General features: G+C 35.7%; 1 protein-coding gene across 2 annotated transcripts in view; it reads right to left on the minus strand.

Moving 5' to 3' along the window:
• The window catches only part of LOC129423195 (glucocorticoid receptor), an 80,869-nt gene extending 76,339 nt beyond the window's left edge, over window positions 1-4,530 (minus strand). For both annotated transcript variants that reach the window (XM_055179414.2, XM_055179413.2), the window contains exons 1-2: window positions 3,619-4,530; window positions 1,541-2,580 (exon numbers count right to left, since the gene is read on the minus strand). In XM_055179414.2, coding sequence (XP_055035389.2) covers window positions 1,541-2,571 — 1,031 coding nt within the window. In that variant the 5' untranslated portion in view covers window positions 2,572-2,580; window positions 3,619-4,530. The remainder of the gene's footprint in view (window positions 1-1,540; window positions 2,581-3,618) is intronic.
• Window positions 4,531-17,861: the final 13,331 nt, after the last annotated feature.

Here is a 17,861-nt window from a genome sequence, read left to right on the forward strand (position 1 = left end):
CTTACAGCTGCTAGCTTTGCTCACCGAATAAACAATATATTACAAAGTCCAAAATCCAGTGATATATCAGCCGTGTGCACTATGCAGAGGTGTTATTGGTGTTTTAATCTGAACCCTGGCTCTGAGAGGAGCACATGTGTGCTGTTCTGGGCCGAGGGGAACTCAGGAAGGCCCATGTGTTTGTGTCGGGGAGGAACGGCACCAATACAGATCAGGACACACAGGCTCAGGGGATCGGCACACACTCTTTTCAAACTAATTATTGTTGAAATCAACAGCTTAATCAAACACATATGAGATTCCTTGTTAGGTTTCCAAAAATACGACAAGGTAGATGGAAAATCAGAACATCACAACTGGGTTTCTGCACCATTTGATCTGTAGTATGAATATCTATGACTTCAGCCATTATTTGTGATTGGTGGAATTTTTTTTTTTTAAATAAAGTTTTTATTTTAAAACTGAGCATGAATAAACTATACATTTAGAGCAAATAAAAAATATAAAATATCTCAAATTAAAATATTAGGGCAGCGCAATATACCAAAGGCATAGTAATATCATAGATATTGTATAGATCAGGGGTCTACCACAATGAATGAATAAAACAATCTGTAGGGCTACTTTTTTTTTAAATAGTCTACTAAAACTTTTTGTTTTACTTGTTGATTTCATTTAATTTTACTTGCTGATGTCTAGTCATTGTTTAAAATGTTAACATGCATACATTTTTATTAGCTTGGCTTCTTTTATGTAATATATAAATATCAAAATTGAGGCTATTAATATAATGTGTTTTGGCGGGTATAACTCACAGACTCCGTGCGGGCAACCTGGTGCCCACGGGCACTAGATAGATAGTTTGCAATAGCAGAATGATTTTTATACCTACTTAAAAAGGTTGTGTAAAGTCAAAGTTTGGGCAGAGACTGTCACACATTTGTTTGTGCTTGTGTCTGTTCTGATGTGTGAAGGATGATCAACCATCAGGATGTGAAGCATATGTTTGTTATTGTTACTTTGTTATATAATTCTCAGTTTTTCACATCTTTCTTTAATATTGTGAAGCCTTGTTAAAAAATATGAAATTTTCTTAGATTTCCAAATATTAAAGGAATAGTTAATCAGAAAAGAAAAGTAAAAATATTACCGGTAATCAGTCCCAAATGTACAATTTGTTTTCAGAAGATATATATTAACTCCGTGTAGTCATTTGAATTACATTAATAATGGATGTTTTTGCTTTTTTGAGCTTTGGCGTATTAAGTCCCAAAAAGGAAAATAACACGGCAGCATTTAAATATAAAATGTGTTTAACTGAAGAAAGGCAGTCATATACATCAGGAATTTGAGTAAATCATGAGAAAAGCTCAACTATTTCTTTAATGACTGTGGGAACCCTGCAAACCCCATTTTCACCGCCTCAGCCTAGTTTTTTTGATTCTGTAGCAAATTGCCCGTATTATTCTAGATAATCATTCATAATCGTTTTAATAATCCCAAAGCCGCTCATTCATCAGCCTTCAATACTCAGTCCTACCTGCTGTAGGGATAGGTTGACGAAAGTACGTTCTCGTTGGTTCGCTGCATCCCATCTCCATATCCATTTCCTCGAACCCAGTTGTCATTTATGGTATGCAGAGGAGGAAACAGGCCGAACACCGGTTTCTGATCTGGTAAAGTCACGGCATTCCCGGCTCCGTAGTGGAATCCCTGTCCGCCCATATCTCCCACCGTGGTGGGCACACTGTGATGCCCACCCATTCCTGACATCTGACAGTAGCTCCGCCTTTCATTCTCCTGTTTGATGACACCCGGTGTACACAGCTGGATATAATCTGTCTCTTTCTCCATCTTTACAACCGGCATGTTGACACTGGCTTCCACCATCTGCTGCCGTTTCCCCGTGCCGTTCACATTTGTACAGGCTGCGCTGTTGCCAGTGACAACAGGGCTGGTATCCTTCAGCAAGGTGCTCTCTCCCAGCAGGGCATCATCCACTGCCAGGGAGGAGAGGAAGGCAGTCTCGTCGGCAACGTAAAACTCATTCAGATCCGACAGGGAGCCGTGAAAGTCCAGATCCTTTAGGATGTCCAGCGTGTTGTCTCCAGTAGGTCTCTCGCTAACGTCTCTGTCCTGCTGGCCATAGAAAGGAAAGTCCTGTCGATCTTTCTCGACCGGAGAAAACGTCTCCGTTTTCATTGGGAAAGTGTCCGGGGCCTGGACGCCAGAAGTGCGATTTAAGTCTGCGATGCTCTCGTCCAACATAGAAAAGTTCTCGCCGATGCTTAGACTAAGAGGATCATTTACTTTGTGCTGGTGGTGATGCATTCTGAAAGGTTTGAATATCCTAACGTCTGGTTCCAGTGTTATGTTATGTCCTATCGAGGACGGCTCCGCCATGGAAAGATTCATGTGATTGTCACCAGCATTCAGTCCGTTCGAGAAATCGTCTGACGTGTTTAAAGAGGAAATATTGACGTCGATGTCCGGCACGAGGCCTCTCTCGATGCAGTCCCCGAAAGTTAAATTCTCAGCTTCTTTATGGCTGTGTTTCAGTCCACGATCCATAACTTGATCCTATTGTACAGACAAAAAGGGTGAAAAAGAAACGGGTGTTAATTTTATTAACACAGAAGCAGGAATAGAGCTTTATTCAATAAAATAAAGTGTAAATATTGTCTCTATAGGAAACATTTGATTAAGAAAATAAATTAGGCCTAATTCTGCACCAAGAACACTTATAATGGCGAGTTTTTCGGGAATTGTTTCCCATTCAGATTTTTAGTGGTGCATGTCTAGACTTAACCTGCGTGGGTTTCCTCTCAGCAGAATGAAGTCAGGATATCAAACTACATTTCATACAAGAACAAGAACAAAAGCACTATAGACACAATAAAAGCACTCCATCTCCCATAGACACAATGCATGAAGGATTTTGCATATTTTATTTCTTTTCAAACATGTTATAATAAACTATTCGGCTATTTAAAATAATAAAAAAAACTTTTACGTTGTCTCTGACCCCTCCACACAAAATCTCTTGAACGTACAAGCAACATTTCAGTGCTATTTACTCCCGTCCTTCTCACTCCTTTTGGGATTCAAACTCATCCCACAAAATGGAGCTTGATGGGGCGATTGTTTGTTCAGATAATGAATGGTTGAGGCACGCAGCGACATTAAAACTCATAAAAATCCTACAAATACACTAGCGGAGGCACCGCAGTGCGGCCACCTGTCGATCGAGCTGTGCTACTGCACCCTGAACGAACTCAAGTCTACGACAAACCGCTCAATGTTCATTAAAGCTTGATAGACACAAATAAAGGTAAATAAGAAACATACGCATATATTTAATTTATTAACGAGAATCATAAACAAATCCAACAATCCGGTTTAAACTCAAAACGACACGAGTGTCTAAATGACGCAAGCAGGGCTTTTAGAGTGACGCTTAAAAGCAACATAAAAGCTGCGTAGGTTATTAAAAATGTTAAGATTAGAAATTCGCCGAAATGAAATGTAAACCTAAATACATAATCTGTGTGCAGATGGTATATTAGTAAAAACTGCGCATGTAAGAGAAATGACCTCAAGTGCATGAGACACACTTACCTTTATAAGATTTATGACGAAAAGTGCATTTCTATACAAATCCAAAGCGTTTCAGACGTTCAGATCACATACGCGACACTTGCTTGCTTAACTTCCCTCATGGTGAATAAATGTTAAAATATGTTGCCAAGACGCGTTGCGTTGCAGCTTCAACACTGTTTCACGGCAGCGCGCATTTAACAAACAACTCGCGCAAAAATAAACGTGCATTGGCGTCGACGCGCGCACGATATTGAGCGAAATAAACTTTATACCTCGCTATGTATAATCGTTATTCGTGTTCGGTGTCCGCTGACGCGCGTGCGGGGAATCGCCAGCATTACATAAGCCGCTTGTCAAACTCCCGACACCCCGTGGTCTGCCAAAGAGCTGCTGCTAGCTTCAAACACGGTAAACGCCCCTCAGACACAAACTCTAGCACAAGTCACCCTTGACTCGTACAAATAGCAAACAAAACACGTCACTTTAACGACACAAACCTATCGCGAATCGCGCGGACGTTTCTGTAAATGACAAAAGTGTCAACGCGCATGTAAATACCGCCGCTTCCGCTGACTGCGGGCGAAATAGAAACGGTCAAGCGCTTCGTATACCAGCCAATGTCATTCTCAAGATGTCATCTCAGCAATATCGTTGAAAGACTGTCGAAAAAGACGCAAAGCGAGTTGTTTACTTTAGAGTTCGCTTAAACCGACTTGTTCGCGTGCGAAATGTAGCTAAAGACCATTAGCAGTCGTGCGAGCGCTGCAACTTTCGCATCATATCGTAACTTTTTGAATCAGGTGTTCTGTCGGCGACATTAAGAAACACCGTAATGCAAGGGCTGTTTGTATATGATCTTAAATATCCAAGTATTGGTCCACGGGTGCAGGGGACGCGCGACAGAGCTGGCGGCAAATATTCGGGTTATAATGGCGCAGTACAGCGTTTGAGGGGCAAAGGGCATGCAAAACGCAGATCAAAAAGGAAATAAAAAAAAGCGCGAGAACAGGATAAATGCGGTCGTTCTTGTCTTAATCTTCGAAAACAACTCGCAATAACTTAACCGTATTGCACCTTGGCAGCTAATTAATCTCCATCTGTTTAATAAACATGCATGAAATATATATAAAATACTTTAGACTGTTGGGTAAGAGAGAGAGAGAGAGATGGGCACAGAATGGGTCATTTTAATGTCAATATTCTTGTTTACACAAGCACATATTAGATGTGCGTGTTAAATACTTTACTTTTAAAACTATTAAAGCGACCTCAGTCCTCATTGATTTAGGCAATAATGAAAAATACTGTAGTACTATTTACTATAGTAAATTACAAAAAAATGACTATGTGGAAAATATTACCATTTGTTAATTTAAACTATAATAGTATTACCTATAGTAACTGTAGTAAATCCTATGTTATAGCCTACTTGGCAACACTTTACAATAACATTAGTTAAGGCATTAGCTATACAAACAGTGCATAAACCTCATTTATTAATTTCTTAATTCAGGTTAATTTCAGCATTTCCAAATACATTTTTAAATTCAAAAGTTGTAAATGTTTACATTAGTTAATGTGCAATGAACTAACATGAAAAATTGTATTGGCATTAACTAACAATGACAAAGATCAAAAAATGTTAATAAATTATATTCCTTGTTGTACATATTCCTCATTTTTAGTTAAGGTTAATGCATGCCCTAATGTTAACAAATACAACGTTACAAGTGTTACAGTATACTTTAATATTTACTTTGATAAGGTTTAAAAACACTATAGTAGCCTATCTAAGAATTTTACTACTGTTTACCATAGTACATATTAAAGTACACATAATGCTATTCTTTTATGTGGGTTATCAGTCTATTAATAAAATCCTAGACTGACTTGGTGATGGTAAAATCAGATCTCTTCCTAACCCATATACTGTTGTCCAGTGGTCTCCAACATGGTGCCCGCGGTGCCCCGCACAGTCTGTGAGTTGCCCCCAAACACATTCTATTAATAGTGTTTCTGTGCCTTAGTAGACTTAGTAGTAAACTGTATTAAAAAATTTAAATTCTTGTTTTTTAATCAAAATATGAGTTGAAATGACATAAGAATTTAAATAATTTGAGTAATTCTAAATGAACACATTATTGGGTACATTCAACTTCATTTTATCATGTATAATCCACTTTAATTTTATGTGACTTTATTATGACTTGTTAGTGTTTAATGTTCATTTATCTTTGAGATTTAAAAGAGTTTCTGTTTCTACCATTGTTCAGAAGACTGGTGCTTGGGCATAGACTGCATACTGAGGTACGTTGCGCTTTACAGCTGCCCAAAACGAAACTGAGTGGGCGTGGTGATTGAATAAACTTTTCGTGTCCTCATCTCACAAAATAAAGAAACAACAACAAACCATAAATAAGTTACCTGTTCCAAGAAAAGTAAGTTAATCTAATTGAGTAATACAAGTTCTATTAGTTAACTTAACTTGATTTTAATCAAATTAATTAATAAATCAAAAGGCATTAACTAGTATTTTTTTAATTTAAATGTTACCTGTTTTAATTAAGTCTGTGTATAATATGTTGATTTTTTTACATTGATTGTACTTAATTTATTGGCCTTTTCTTAAAATGCTACTTAATATTGGCACATTCATTGAAAACCATATTATTACGTTGTCCTTACTCAAATATCAGTTAGTTCAATAAACTTGGAAAAGTAGTTGAAAAATGTTGTCTTAATTTTATTGAGTTAGATCCAAGTTTTAATATTGTAGCCTCAATTTTAATATTTATTTATTAAATATTTTTTATATTAGCTTGGCTTCTTTGATGTATGTTTACATTATAACAATGATAAAACATACAGTGTGAACAAGTAACATAAAATAAAATTAACAAGTACAACAAAAACTTTTGAGTAGACTATATAAAAAAATAGCACTTTAGATTTTATTATGATATTTCTCTTGTCATTAACACTAGCTATAAGAACAATATTACAAATTATTTATTACAAGTGAATTCTACATAACATTCTGTGATGACCTGGATGTCAATTGCATTGCTTTTGCAATTCATTTGTCTTTACATATAAAAATCAAGTCATGTATCTCAACTGGTAGATCATTGCTTTAGCATTCCCAAGGTCATGGGTTCGATCCACTGGAACATTCATACTGATAATGTATACTTGTGTATATGATATGTTGAATGTGTATATGTTAATGCAATTTTATAAATGTAAATTTAGTTGTGACAATGAATTCCACTTGTTGCAGCTCTACAAGTCTTGATAGACTACGTCTATCAATCCATACATGTACACTTTTATAACAGAAAAGAAGGCTATGTATTGGTAGAAACAAAGTGTCTGAGTGTGTTGTAGAGGAAATGGGAAGATGTCCTAAGCTGTTTGTAAGTAAAGGGACGAGGCAGATTCACTCCCCCATGCAAACAATTTCATTATGGGGTGACGGGTGTGGCGTGGGCATGTGGATGTCTAATTATGCCAGCGGAGAGAAAAAGCATACAAACCATCTCCAGGGACCAACTAGAAGAAATCACACTGTTCTTGGACTCAAAGCAGCAACAGGGAACACAGAGACGCTGGGTTGTTGTGTGCAATAGGGTCATTATTGATGCACCATTTCCACTTCATCTTTAACTGCAGTCATAGGTCAGCATATAGCTTGTTTGACAGTAATGTATTTAAAAGTGTATTTTCTCCAGCTTTTAGCTGTATTTAATTTGACATTGGTGTATTTTATGCTTTACGTTGTGATAAATTTTGTTGTGGATACCTGGCATTTTATTTACTGCATAGCACTTGGGTCAAAGATTGAGGAGTTCAGATGCAAAAGCCGCAAAACACCACCTTCATCAAAAATGCACTGTAAAAAATATTTTCTGCCTTAAATTTTTCTGTTGAGTCAACTCAGATTTACAGGTGATATCAACTTACTACTATTTATCTTGACAAGAGATGAGTTGCTACAAAGAAGTCAACGTATAAGTTATAACAACTCATCTCTAGTCGAGATAAATAATAGCAAGTTGAAATTACTTGTAAATCTTACAAAAAATAAGGCAGCAAAGATTTTTTACAGTATGAGATAATGATAAGCAACTTACAAAAGTGAGCAAAACAGCAAAGCCACTAGTCACAGGGAATGAATGATATGAAAAAAGTGCTATAAATATTTACCTTTATGTTTCTGAGTTTTTTTGGAGGCTTGAAATGATAATCACCCTTTTTCCAAGTCATCTGAACATATTTGATAGCTTTGTCTGAAATGTCTTTGTTGAAATCAAAGGCTGATAAATGCACAATATAGTTATTACAAATATAACAATAAAAATAATGCAACTCCATTCCATCGAAGTGTTTGCACCAAAGAATTACTCTGTTATACTTTCAAATGTTTTTTTGAAACTTTGTCCTTGTTTAGCATAATGAATTCAACTCTTGTGTTAATAAGTCAGAATGCAAATGTCTTTTTCCACATTTAATACAGTAAACTCACAATCCAAAGAAACGTTAAAGGCAGGGTATCTTATTTGATCCAGAAACATTTTTAGTTATACTTGTTAAAAGTCTCCTCACATTATGATAGCAATCAGTATGTTAAGTTGTTTTCTTGTATTTTTATAAATATGTGCCATCTATGAAAGGAGTAGGACCAAAAAATGTTCAACAAATCATTAAACTCAGACCGGACGCAATAAATGGACTTTTTGCCCCTCATCTGTGAACGTGTTTTGTATATGCCACTGCACAACCTGTTCACACAGACAACATACGTCATCAGCGCATTCACGTGCACTCACCTCCCGTCTGTAAACAGAGGGAAAAAGGCAATACGTGATAATCATAAGAAAACAGGAATTCGTTATACGATCACGAAAAAACAAAAATTACGTGACTATATAACGAAATTTTGTGAGAATGGGCTGCAATATACTACTACGTCTACAGTACCAAATTCAGATTTAAACGGTTATTCTTGTACTGCAAAGTTTTCTCACTAGTGAATGAGACATGGTATGTGGACAGTGGATGTCTGGTCTTTGTGTGTTCATGTGTTTTGGAGGAGGCATGTCTTTGGATGGCGATTTGAATATGAGATCGTGATTTCAGTGTAGTAGGCTACCGTAAGCATTTTTCAAAATGTGATACCCTACCTTTAACAGAACAAGGCATCATGAAAATCAGTTCAATATTCAAAAACCGTAACCATTTTTAAATGAACTGGTTGTTGATTCCCAACTCTAATGAAGAAGTATTTCCACGTTTGGCCCAGTCAGTAAGCTATTTTTATGGAATATGTCAATTTAGGCTAAAAAATATATAATTATTCTTTTTGAATGTTTTGCCTTTTTATAGAGGTTCTTAACTCTTGATAAATAGCTCTTCTGTGCCAGTTTTACTAGAGCGACAAGTCCTGGCTTATTTTAGCGATGAGCCATGATTTCCGTAGCTCAGAGTAATGCTGGCTACAATGCAGTTTTCTTCATGACTTGCAGACACAATTGTTTTCTTAGCAGTTAGTAGCAATGAAGCATTTGTCATTCTTGCTGTAGTTAAAGTAAAAATCTTCCTGTAGAGAAATAACTAAAAAAACTCCTGAGAAGGGGTGTCAATGTTTTGGACTGTATTGTTTTTCTATTTATTGGCTCATCTTGCAAGCTCCCTCTGAGCAGCAGCTGTTAAACATGAATTTGATCTCTTAGACAGGGAAGGGGTTCTCAAAAATCTCAAGAACTCTACTGACCCAAATAATTAAACTGCTGGCCTAGTTAACAGAACTATTTAGAGCTGGTGCTCTCAACTAAACATTAAAAAGTAAAATACTAAAATGTTTGACCTTCACAGAAGCAAAAGTGTTTATCGTATAAAGGAATTCAAATATTATTTGCATGAATTAATTATTATTAACTTCGCAATATGTAAAATTATTACCATGAAATATTGTATGCAAAACAGAAAAAATTTTATTTGTAATTTAGAATTTTAGTAACAATTACATTTATTTTCATTAACTTAGTTTATGCATAACATTTGTATTTAATTTTTAAAGTTATTTAATTCAAGTACAATTGTTAATTGTTTCTTATTTATTTGTGCATTAATGTAAACGAATACAGTTTTAAAAATGTAATAGTAAATGTTGAAATTAACCTAATAACAAGTACAGTGTTGTTCATTGTAATACAGGATGTCAGTGTGTAACGTAAAAAATATGGTTCCTGACCCTAAAAAAAAAGGCTGGGCTATTTTTAACCTGTGCTCAGGTCAAAAAGGGACAAACCCAACCCTTATAGGTTATACATTATTTAGCCCAAAACGAGTTGTTTTAACCATGGCTGATGGACTAGGTGAATAGGGTAACACTTCACTTGAAGGGGTGTTCATGACACCTTCATAATGATGGCATGAAAGTCGTGTCAGGGGCACGTAATATGGTGGAAATACGTGACAATGTCACGCAAAACTGAGCAAAATAATGCGTGACTATTTCACGGAATTTTGTGAGATCAGGTAGTTTTATGAACATGAAGGAGATTTTATGCATGTTTATGACTGTCATTAGTTCAATTATGTAATTTTTTAATGCAAAGATGACATTGTTTGAGATGTCTTTGTTGTGACAACTTGACAAACCAATACATCATAACTTGTCATGACAACTTGACATTACCAAGACAACATAACTGACCACTTTTTACCAGTGATACAAATTAAAGTTGTCATTAAAATGTCATAATACTCTGTCAAATAGTTTTATAACAACGTCAATAATATTATTTAGTTCATAATGTTTTTTTTTTCTTGTTTGTTTCCTCCAGGTGTTTAAGAAAAAAAATCAAATAATCCAATAATAATAATTAAAATCGGAAAAATTATATTTTATTGCATTTGTAGACCGATTCACCTATAATTAAACGAAAACAGTACAATAATAGGTTAAGCCATGCAGCATTGGGTCAATATTGCTGGAAACAGTTAATTACATTAAATTAATTCAATGTTATGTTCGTTTTTTCTTATATGTCAGAGAATTTCAGTGTGAGGAAGAACAAGTTTTGTTAGTTGTCAGATTTTTTGTGTATTGTGCATATACGTAAAGTTAAGTATAATCTTTTGACGTGTCTCTTGCATTTTGTTAAGGTATTTAAATTGATTCGACATATCATTAACACTTTTAATGCAATGTTTAATTTGTATCACTGTAGTTGAGGTTAAGAAAAATATATATGATGCTGTTATAAAACTATTGACAGAGTATTAAAAATTAATGACATTTTAATGCAATGTTAACCTATAAAGTAGGTATGTTAGATAATTATTCTGCTATGTCATGTTTATGACAGATTTATGACAAGTTATGATGTATTGGTTTAAATCGGGTTGTCATAACAAAGAAATCTCAAACAATGTCATCACTGCATTAAAATTACAAAATTGAACAAATGACACTTAATGACAGTTGTCATATACATGCATAAACCCTCCTGCATGTTCATGTCTTATGAACACCGCTTTAAGTAAAGTGTTACCTACTTTTCTAAGTTAATTTATACCAACAGGTTTGTACTAGTATTTTAGTAATCGAGACCAAGACGTAGGGCGGCACAATTAATCACATCCAATTGTCACGTGCATCTTGTCAGTAAAGCCGGTTCTGTGACTAGTAGTAAACCTGCTTTTAGATAGAGCGGCATTTAATACACAGAATAGCTAGTCACAGAACCGGTTTTACTGACGAGATGCACGTGACAATTGCATGTTATTCATGAGATTTTTTGATGGTCTTGGTCTTGTCTCAGTCTCGACTGTCTTTGGTCTTGGTCTCAGACTTGGTGCTCTTAGGATTTATTTTATTAAGACTGGTCAAGACAACAGCTGGTGCATTGTCTGATTTACAGTATGTATTACCATCATTATAATGTGATTGAATGTAAAACTTTTGACTTTAAAAGTAATCGCTTTGACTTTTTTCTTATTTTGATTTCTTTTGTTAATATTGTGCCACTAAGAGTTAAATGAGGGATTGTCCAAAAATAAATCCGTCAATAAAATGAATACAAAGGCCCACAACATCTAAGATGTAATTCGATCTCAATTGTCTTTGGTCTCAGTCTTGATCCCTCAAAGTCTTGGTTTCGGTTTAGGTGGTTTTGGCTACAACATTGGTTTGTACCCATGTTTTTTTACCCAGGCATGGCTTGGAAAAGTCCAGCATTTTTAAGGGTGCATTGTACATTTTATATATTTTTTTAATAAATAACAGCAAAGATATCAAACCAGCTAAAAAGACAAGTGTAAAAGCTACCCGTTCTCACCAAGATGCGTACAAATGACACGCATTGTAATTATCGTGCAATAGATACGCCAAATTCCGATTTTGCGTGCATATGATACGCCAGTCCTTCCCATTCACTTATATGGCGAATTGTTTCGTGACGTTTTATTTATTGTTTTCTCATTTGTTTTCTGTTTTTTAAACCATTTTCTCTTGGGTTTAGGGTTAGATTTCACATTTGTTTAAGCAGGTTATTTAATATATATATATATGTTTCTCTATGTTTTTATCTATATTTAAGCCATGGTCGCTTGGAATTGGGGTTAGAGTTGGGGTTTGGGTTAGAATGTCATTTTTATATAACAAAAAGTTGTTCTAGCCCTAAACCCAAGCAAAAATGGTAAAAAAAAAGAAAACAAATGAGAAAACAATAAATAAAACGTCACGAAACCATTCGCCATATAAGTGAATGGGAAGGACTGGCGTATCATATGCACGCAAAATCGGAATTTGGCGTATCTATTGCACGATAATCACACTGCGTGTCATTTGTACGCTTTTTGGTGAAAATGCAAAATGTTCATCTTGTCAGAATTCATTATCTATTAAACATATTCTGTCGCTCTGAGAAACCTCTTTTAGTCTGATGATACTTTCGAAAAAGTTTTTAATAAAGTTAATCCAAACATAGTTCTAAGCTTTAATCTTTTTAGTCTTACTTTATTAGACTTTGTTCTCGCCATGAATACAGCCTTAGAAGCTGGCATGGCTTTTACAAGAAAGAAAGAAAGAAAGAAAGAAAGAAAGAAAGAAAGAAAGAAAGAAAGAAAGAAAGAAAGAAAGAAAAGACAAGTGTAGGCCAGTATGAATTTACACAATGGCTCAAGACGATGGACCAGCACATCCATATTGATCAGACAGCATGATGTTCCTGAAGTGGCTGGTTGACCAAGGAAAGCTTTCTGGTTAAATTCATTAAAAAGCCTGGTAGGGACACCAGCATACTAGTGTTCAAAACTCGACATATGCCACTGACCAGCAATCTTTTTCCAACAGGGAGCAAGTCTGAACAGGAAACACTGGGCGCAATATTGTGTAACGGGCATAGCATCCTTGTGTTTTTCAACTGAAGTTATTAGTTGTAATGTGTACTACAGGACAGACATCTTTGAATGTGTCCAGACTACTGGAAATGAGTTAATGAGTGCCAATAAGTGCTTTGTTTTTAAAGTCCCCCTGTAGTTGATAATTTTATCGATTAAATATAATCTCTGCGCATCACAATAGCATATATAAAAGTTTTTCATGTGACAGTAATTTTTTCATGCTTAAAAACTTGAATGCAACTCTACGCCCTTGCCTCATTCAGTTTATGGAGATCTATAAATAGTGGGGTCTTCTGCTATTGTAGTCCATCCACCTCAAGGTTGTGCGTGTTGTGGCTTCACAAATGCTTTGCTGCATACCTCGGATGTAACGAGTGGTTATTTCAGTCAAAGTTGCTCTTCTATCAGCTTGAATCAGTCGGCCCATTCACCTCTGACCTCTAGCATCAACAAGCCCTTTTCGCCCACATGACTGCCGCATACTGGATGTTTTTCCCTTTTCACACTTTCTTTGTAAACCCTAGAAATGGTTGTGCGTGAAAATCCCAATAACTGAGCAGATTGTGAAATACTCAGACCAACAACCATTCCACGCTCAAAATTGCTTAAATCACCTTTCTTTCTCATTCTGACATTCAGTCTGGAGTTCAGGAGATTGTCTTGACCAGGACCACACCCCTAAATGCACTGAAGCAACTGCCATTTAATTGGTTGATTAGATATTTGCATTAATGAGAAATTAAACAGGTGTTCCTAATAATCCTTTAGGTGAGTGTACATATAAGCAACAACAAAAACCTTTTACAACAGGGGGACTTTAAATAACTATAAAAGAAATGTTTAAAACGCACAGCTTTCTTTTTTATTCTACTGCAATGTGTCTATGTGAACTGGTTTTAAAAGCAAGAACAAATCATTGGTGAATGGCTTAAGCTGCTGAGATTTTTCAAAAAAGAAAATTTTGCTATCTGACGAAAATTGGATCTCATAGACAGGACAGTATGTCTGTATATTCCAGCACTACAATGTTCCTTTTGGATAATGTGTCTGCAAAATGACTTAATATCTACACAAATAGCAATAAAAAAAAACAGCCAAAAAAAAATAATAATTTAATGATTGTTTTTAGACCCCTAAACCTGTCTGTGGGTCCCTGCTGTGCAACCCTTTCAGAATAAAACACTCACCCATCATTGCAAAGCTTTATCAGTGAGTGTAATAAGCCAGATGAAAAGATCTCAGCAACTGTTAAGCAAGATTAATAATACATTCAGGCCTATTTGGCATTCGTTTTACTTAGCATCCTGCTATTAAAACGGATGTGTTCCTGCATGCAGCGTGGCGAGATGATGCGTAACCCTCAGGCTCTGTTTATGCCTTCAGATAAATGAATCAGGTTGAGTCACAATCGTATTTTCTGAGCACAATAGCCATGCGACACAGCACACTTTCACAAGCAGGTCAATACAGGAACGAATGAGCTGTTGGAAATGTCATAAAAAAGGCCATGCCCACAAAATGAATGTTACTGTACAGTGTTTTCAGATCTATACAACATAACTGAAGTCTATCTATCTATCTATCTATCTATCTATCTATCTATCTATCTATCTATCTATCTATCTATCTATCTATCTATCTATCTATCTATCTATCTATCTATCTATCTATCTATCTATCTTCTAGTGAAGTTTTAGCGCTAAATACCATATCAATAATTTATTATAGCATGTTAAAATTGCCACTTTGTATAGGTGTGTGCAAAAATGTGGCGTTTTGGGTGTGTCCTATAAAATGCAAATGAGCTGATGAAATTCAAACACTGGTCACAATGATGGTGGTTTGTTGCAGTTAAAACTCAATTGTGCTTTTCTCTGCACTAAATGTCAGTGCTGTGGTTGGATAGTGCAGATTAAGGGGTGGAATTATTATAATAAGAGCTCCTTATGACACCATAAGGAGAGCCAAATTTCAACTACCTATTTTTTCATGTGCTTGTAGAGACTGGTTTACCAAAACTAAGTTACTGGGTTGATCTTTTTCACATTTTCTAGGTTGATAGAAGCACTGGGGACCCAATTATAGCACTTAAACATGGAAAAGTCAGATTTTCATGCCATGGCCCCTTTAAACGCCATTTAGGAGGACAAGCAGAAAAAAAATGAACCACATATTTTATTTCAATGGAGTTGACAGAATGAGAAGTAAATTAAGCACTACTGTGAACTACACCCAAACTTTTAAGCTGTTTATTACTGCAATTTACACTACGTAATTCATCTGCTTTCCATTTCAACTACACTTTGTCAGCATAGTATACAATACATGCAGGTCAAACAGCCACTCATTGGTTTAAAACGGGAACTTATTTCTATGAATATCTGAAATGATGCAAGAATGAATGCTCTGATAATAGGCCGTGTAAAGACATTCAAGTCTGATGTAGGACTAAATATGTTGCAATACTAAAAAAACACAATTTTGAGTTATTAGGCTGCAAATGTGCACCGAACTTAAAAAAGCATATTACTGTAGAGAAAACTGTCAGCTCATTGGCATTTCTGGAAATCTGCCACATGATAAAAAAAAAAACAAATGAAACAGTACACTTATAGGTTCTTGGCCACATACCCAACAATGTGTTGTAACTTCCGAAATGTTTGTGTGCGACTTGTTAAGTTGAGCACTCTGCTGTTGGCAATAGCAAGGTTGGAGGTACATAGAGACCTTGTCATCCTAATTTACGATCTTCTTTTTGCTTACTCAGCCCTGTATTTCATTACAATTTATCTCTGTATCAAGTGAGCAACTCAGAGATGGCAGAATATTATGGCTACACAGAATGATGCTTTGTTGGCTGTTAAAAAAAAACAGTGTGTATCTAATCCAGTATCTTTATACAGACTATACTTGTAATTTTGGGGAACATTAAAGTCTGCTTTCATTGAATGTTTAGTGAAGTCTTTTGTAGTGGTTATGTTGTAATTAAAGTTACAAAAACTTTCCCAAAACATGTTTTATAGTATAATGAACACTTTGAAACATAGGTATGGCCTTGCTGTCAGTACTGTAAAATAGGGCTGGGTGGTATATCAAGTTATTTAGCAATAAATCCGATTTTTTTCCCCAGTGGGATACGGGATGAGATACTACTGTATATATGTCTGTATGGTCTGATATGACCTTCCTTTGCAACAGAAGCCAGAAATGTAAAATAGCGTCACCTTAATCCGCTTAATCCCGGCCTCAGGCCATTCAGACTTATCGGTTCTTTGGCAGAATCCGTAAAACGTCACTTTGATTTTTTTTGGCAAAGTCCTTGAAATACCATGGATCGCATTCAAACTTGTGTCCCTAGTGAGTACTTGGACCTGAATACAACCTGAATGTGTCAGTCACATGGATCACAGAGGCCCCTAATGTGCTTCAGCTTCTTCATTTTACCTTTTGAATTCTGACTTTCATCATTTGCAACATTTCTAGTCACATCTTTAGTAAGTTTGCACCTGTTCCTATTCTTATCCAAATAAGTGTTTTTTTGTAAAGTGGAGGTATTTGCCAAAAAAGCTTGCATGGAGATAGAAAACATCTTACTTGGAGGGTTTTGCATCTGTACTCTTCACATACTTATGCACTTTTCCATGCCATTTTGTAGTATAAATAGTGTGAATAGTCTGTTTACATTGCAGCATCCAGCGATGTAGGAGAGATGCATTAATCTCCTTTAGAGCACACTTAATTTTTACATAATGAGTGCATCATCTTCGTATTTGTAGTGCACTTATTCAACTATTAAAATTAAGTGTGTCATGTCAACATATGTGTTCGGTGCGTCGTGGGAAACTTTGTGCAAAAGCGTGCTTATTGTAACAGGATTGGCCTCGAACACAAACAGAAACTACTTTAAATGCTGGATGAATCTGTGCAGAACATACGAAAACAATGAAATCAACTAAAAATAGTTTACTCTTCTATCATTAACAGTTACGAATAGGGATGCATAACGATTAATCGCGATTAATCTATAGCAGAATAAAAGTTTTTGTTTACATCATATATGTGTGTAAACTGTGTATAATAATTATGTATATATAAATATGAACACATGCATGTATAAGTTTAAGAAAAAAATGCATATATTAAGTATTTATATTTATATATACTATAAATTATACAAAAATATATATATACACATGTAAACATTTCTTAAATATATACATGCATGTGCGTGCATTTATCTATACAAAGTTGTTATACACAGTTCACACACATATATGATGTTAACAAAAACTTTTATTCTGCTATAGATTAATCACGATTAATCGTTATCCATTCCTACTTACAAAGCGTCTGTTGCAGACACGTATTTTGACATGACACGCAATGCACATAGGTGAACATGGCGCACAGAACACATATTTTGACATGACAATCCACACATATCATGAAGTTTCTTTACAAGTTTCACATTTGTGCCTCCTCGGAAAAGAAGTCACAAGCTGCCACTGCTTTTTAGTTGCTGCGAAAATAGTTCACCTGCGGAGACAATAACGCTTCAGCCCGAAGCCCTGGGTATAGTTTGTTTTTTAACGCAAATGGGCACAGTCGAACGCACAGCCTTGCAAAGCATAGTTCAGGTGACTCATACATGTGCGCTGACGCTCAACGCATGCGCATTGCGACAAATTGCAATACCTCTTGAGGCCTACATACTAGATACTCCTGCATGCCCATGTGTGACCACACTGACTGCGTTTACATGCACAGAATAAGCGGATAACTATAAATTGTAGAAAACTTGTAGAAAAAAGCCGGCTATGTAGACAACTGTGTTTACATGGGACTTGGAA

Source organism: Misgurnus anguillicaudatus, chromosome 9 (genome assembly GCF_027580225.2).
Source record: "Misgurnus anguillicaudatus chromosome 9, ASM2758022v2, whole genome shotgun sequence".
Taxonomy (NCBI): Eukaryota; Metazoa; Chordata; class Actinopteri; order Cypriniformes; family Cobitidae; genus Misgurnus; species Misgurnus anguillicaudatus.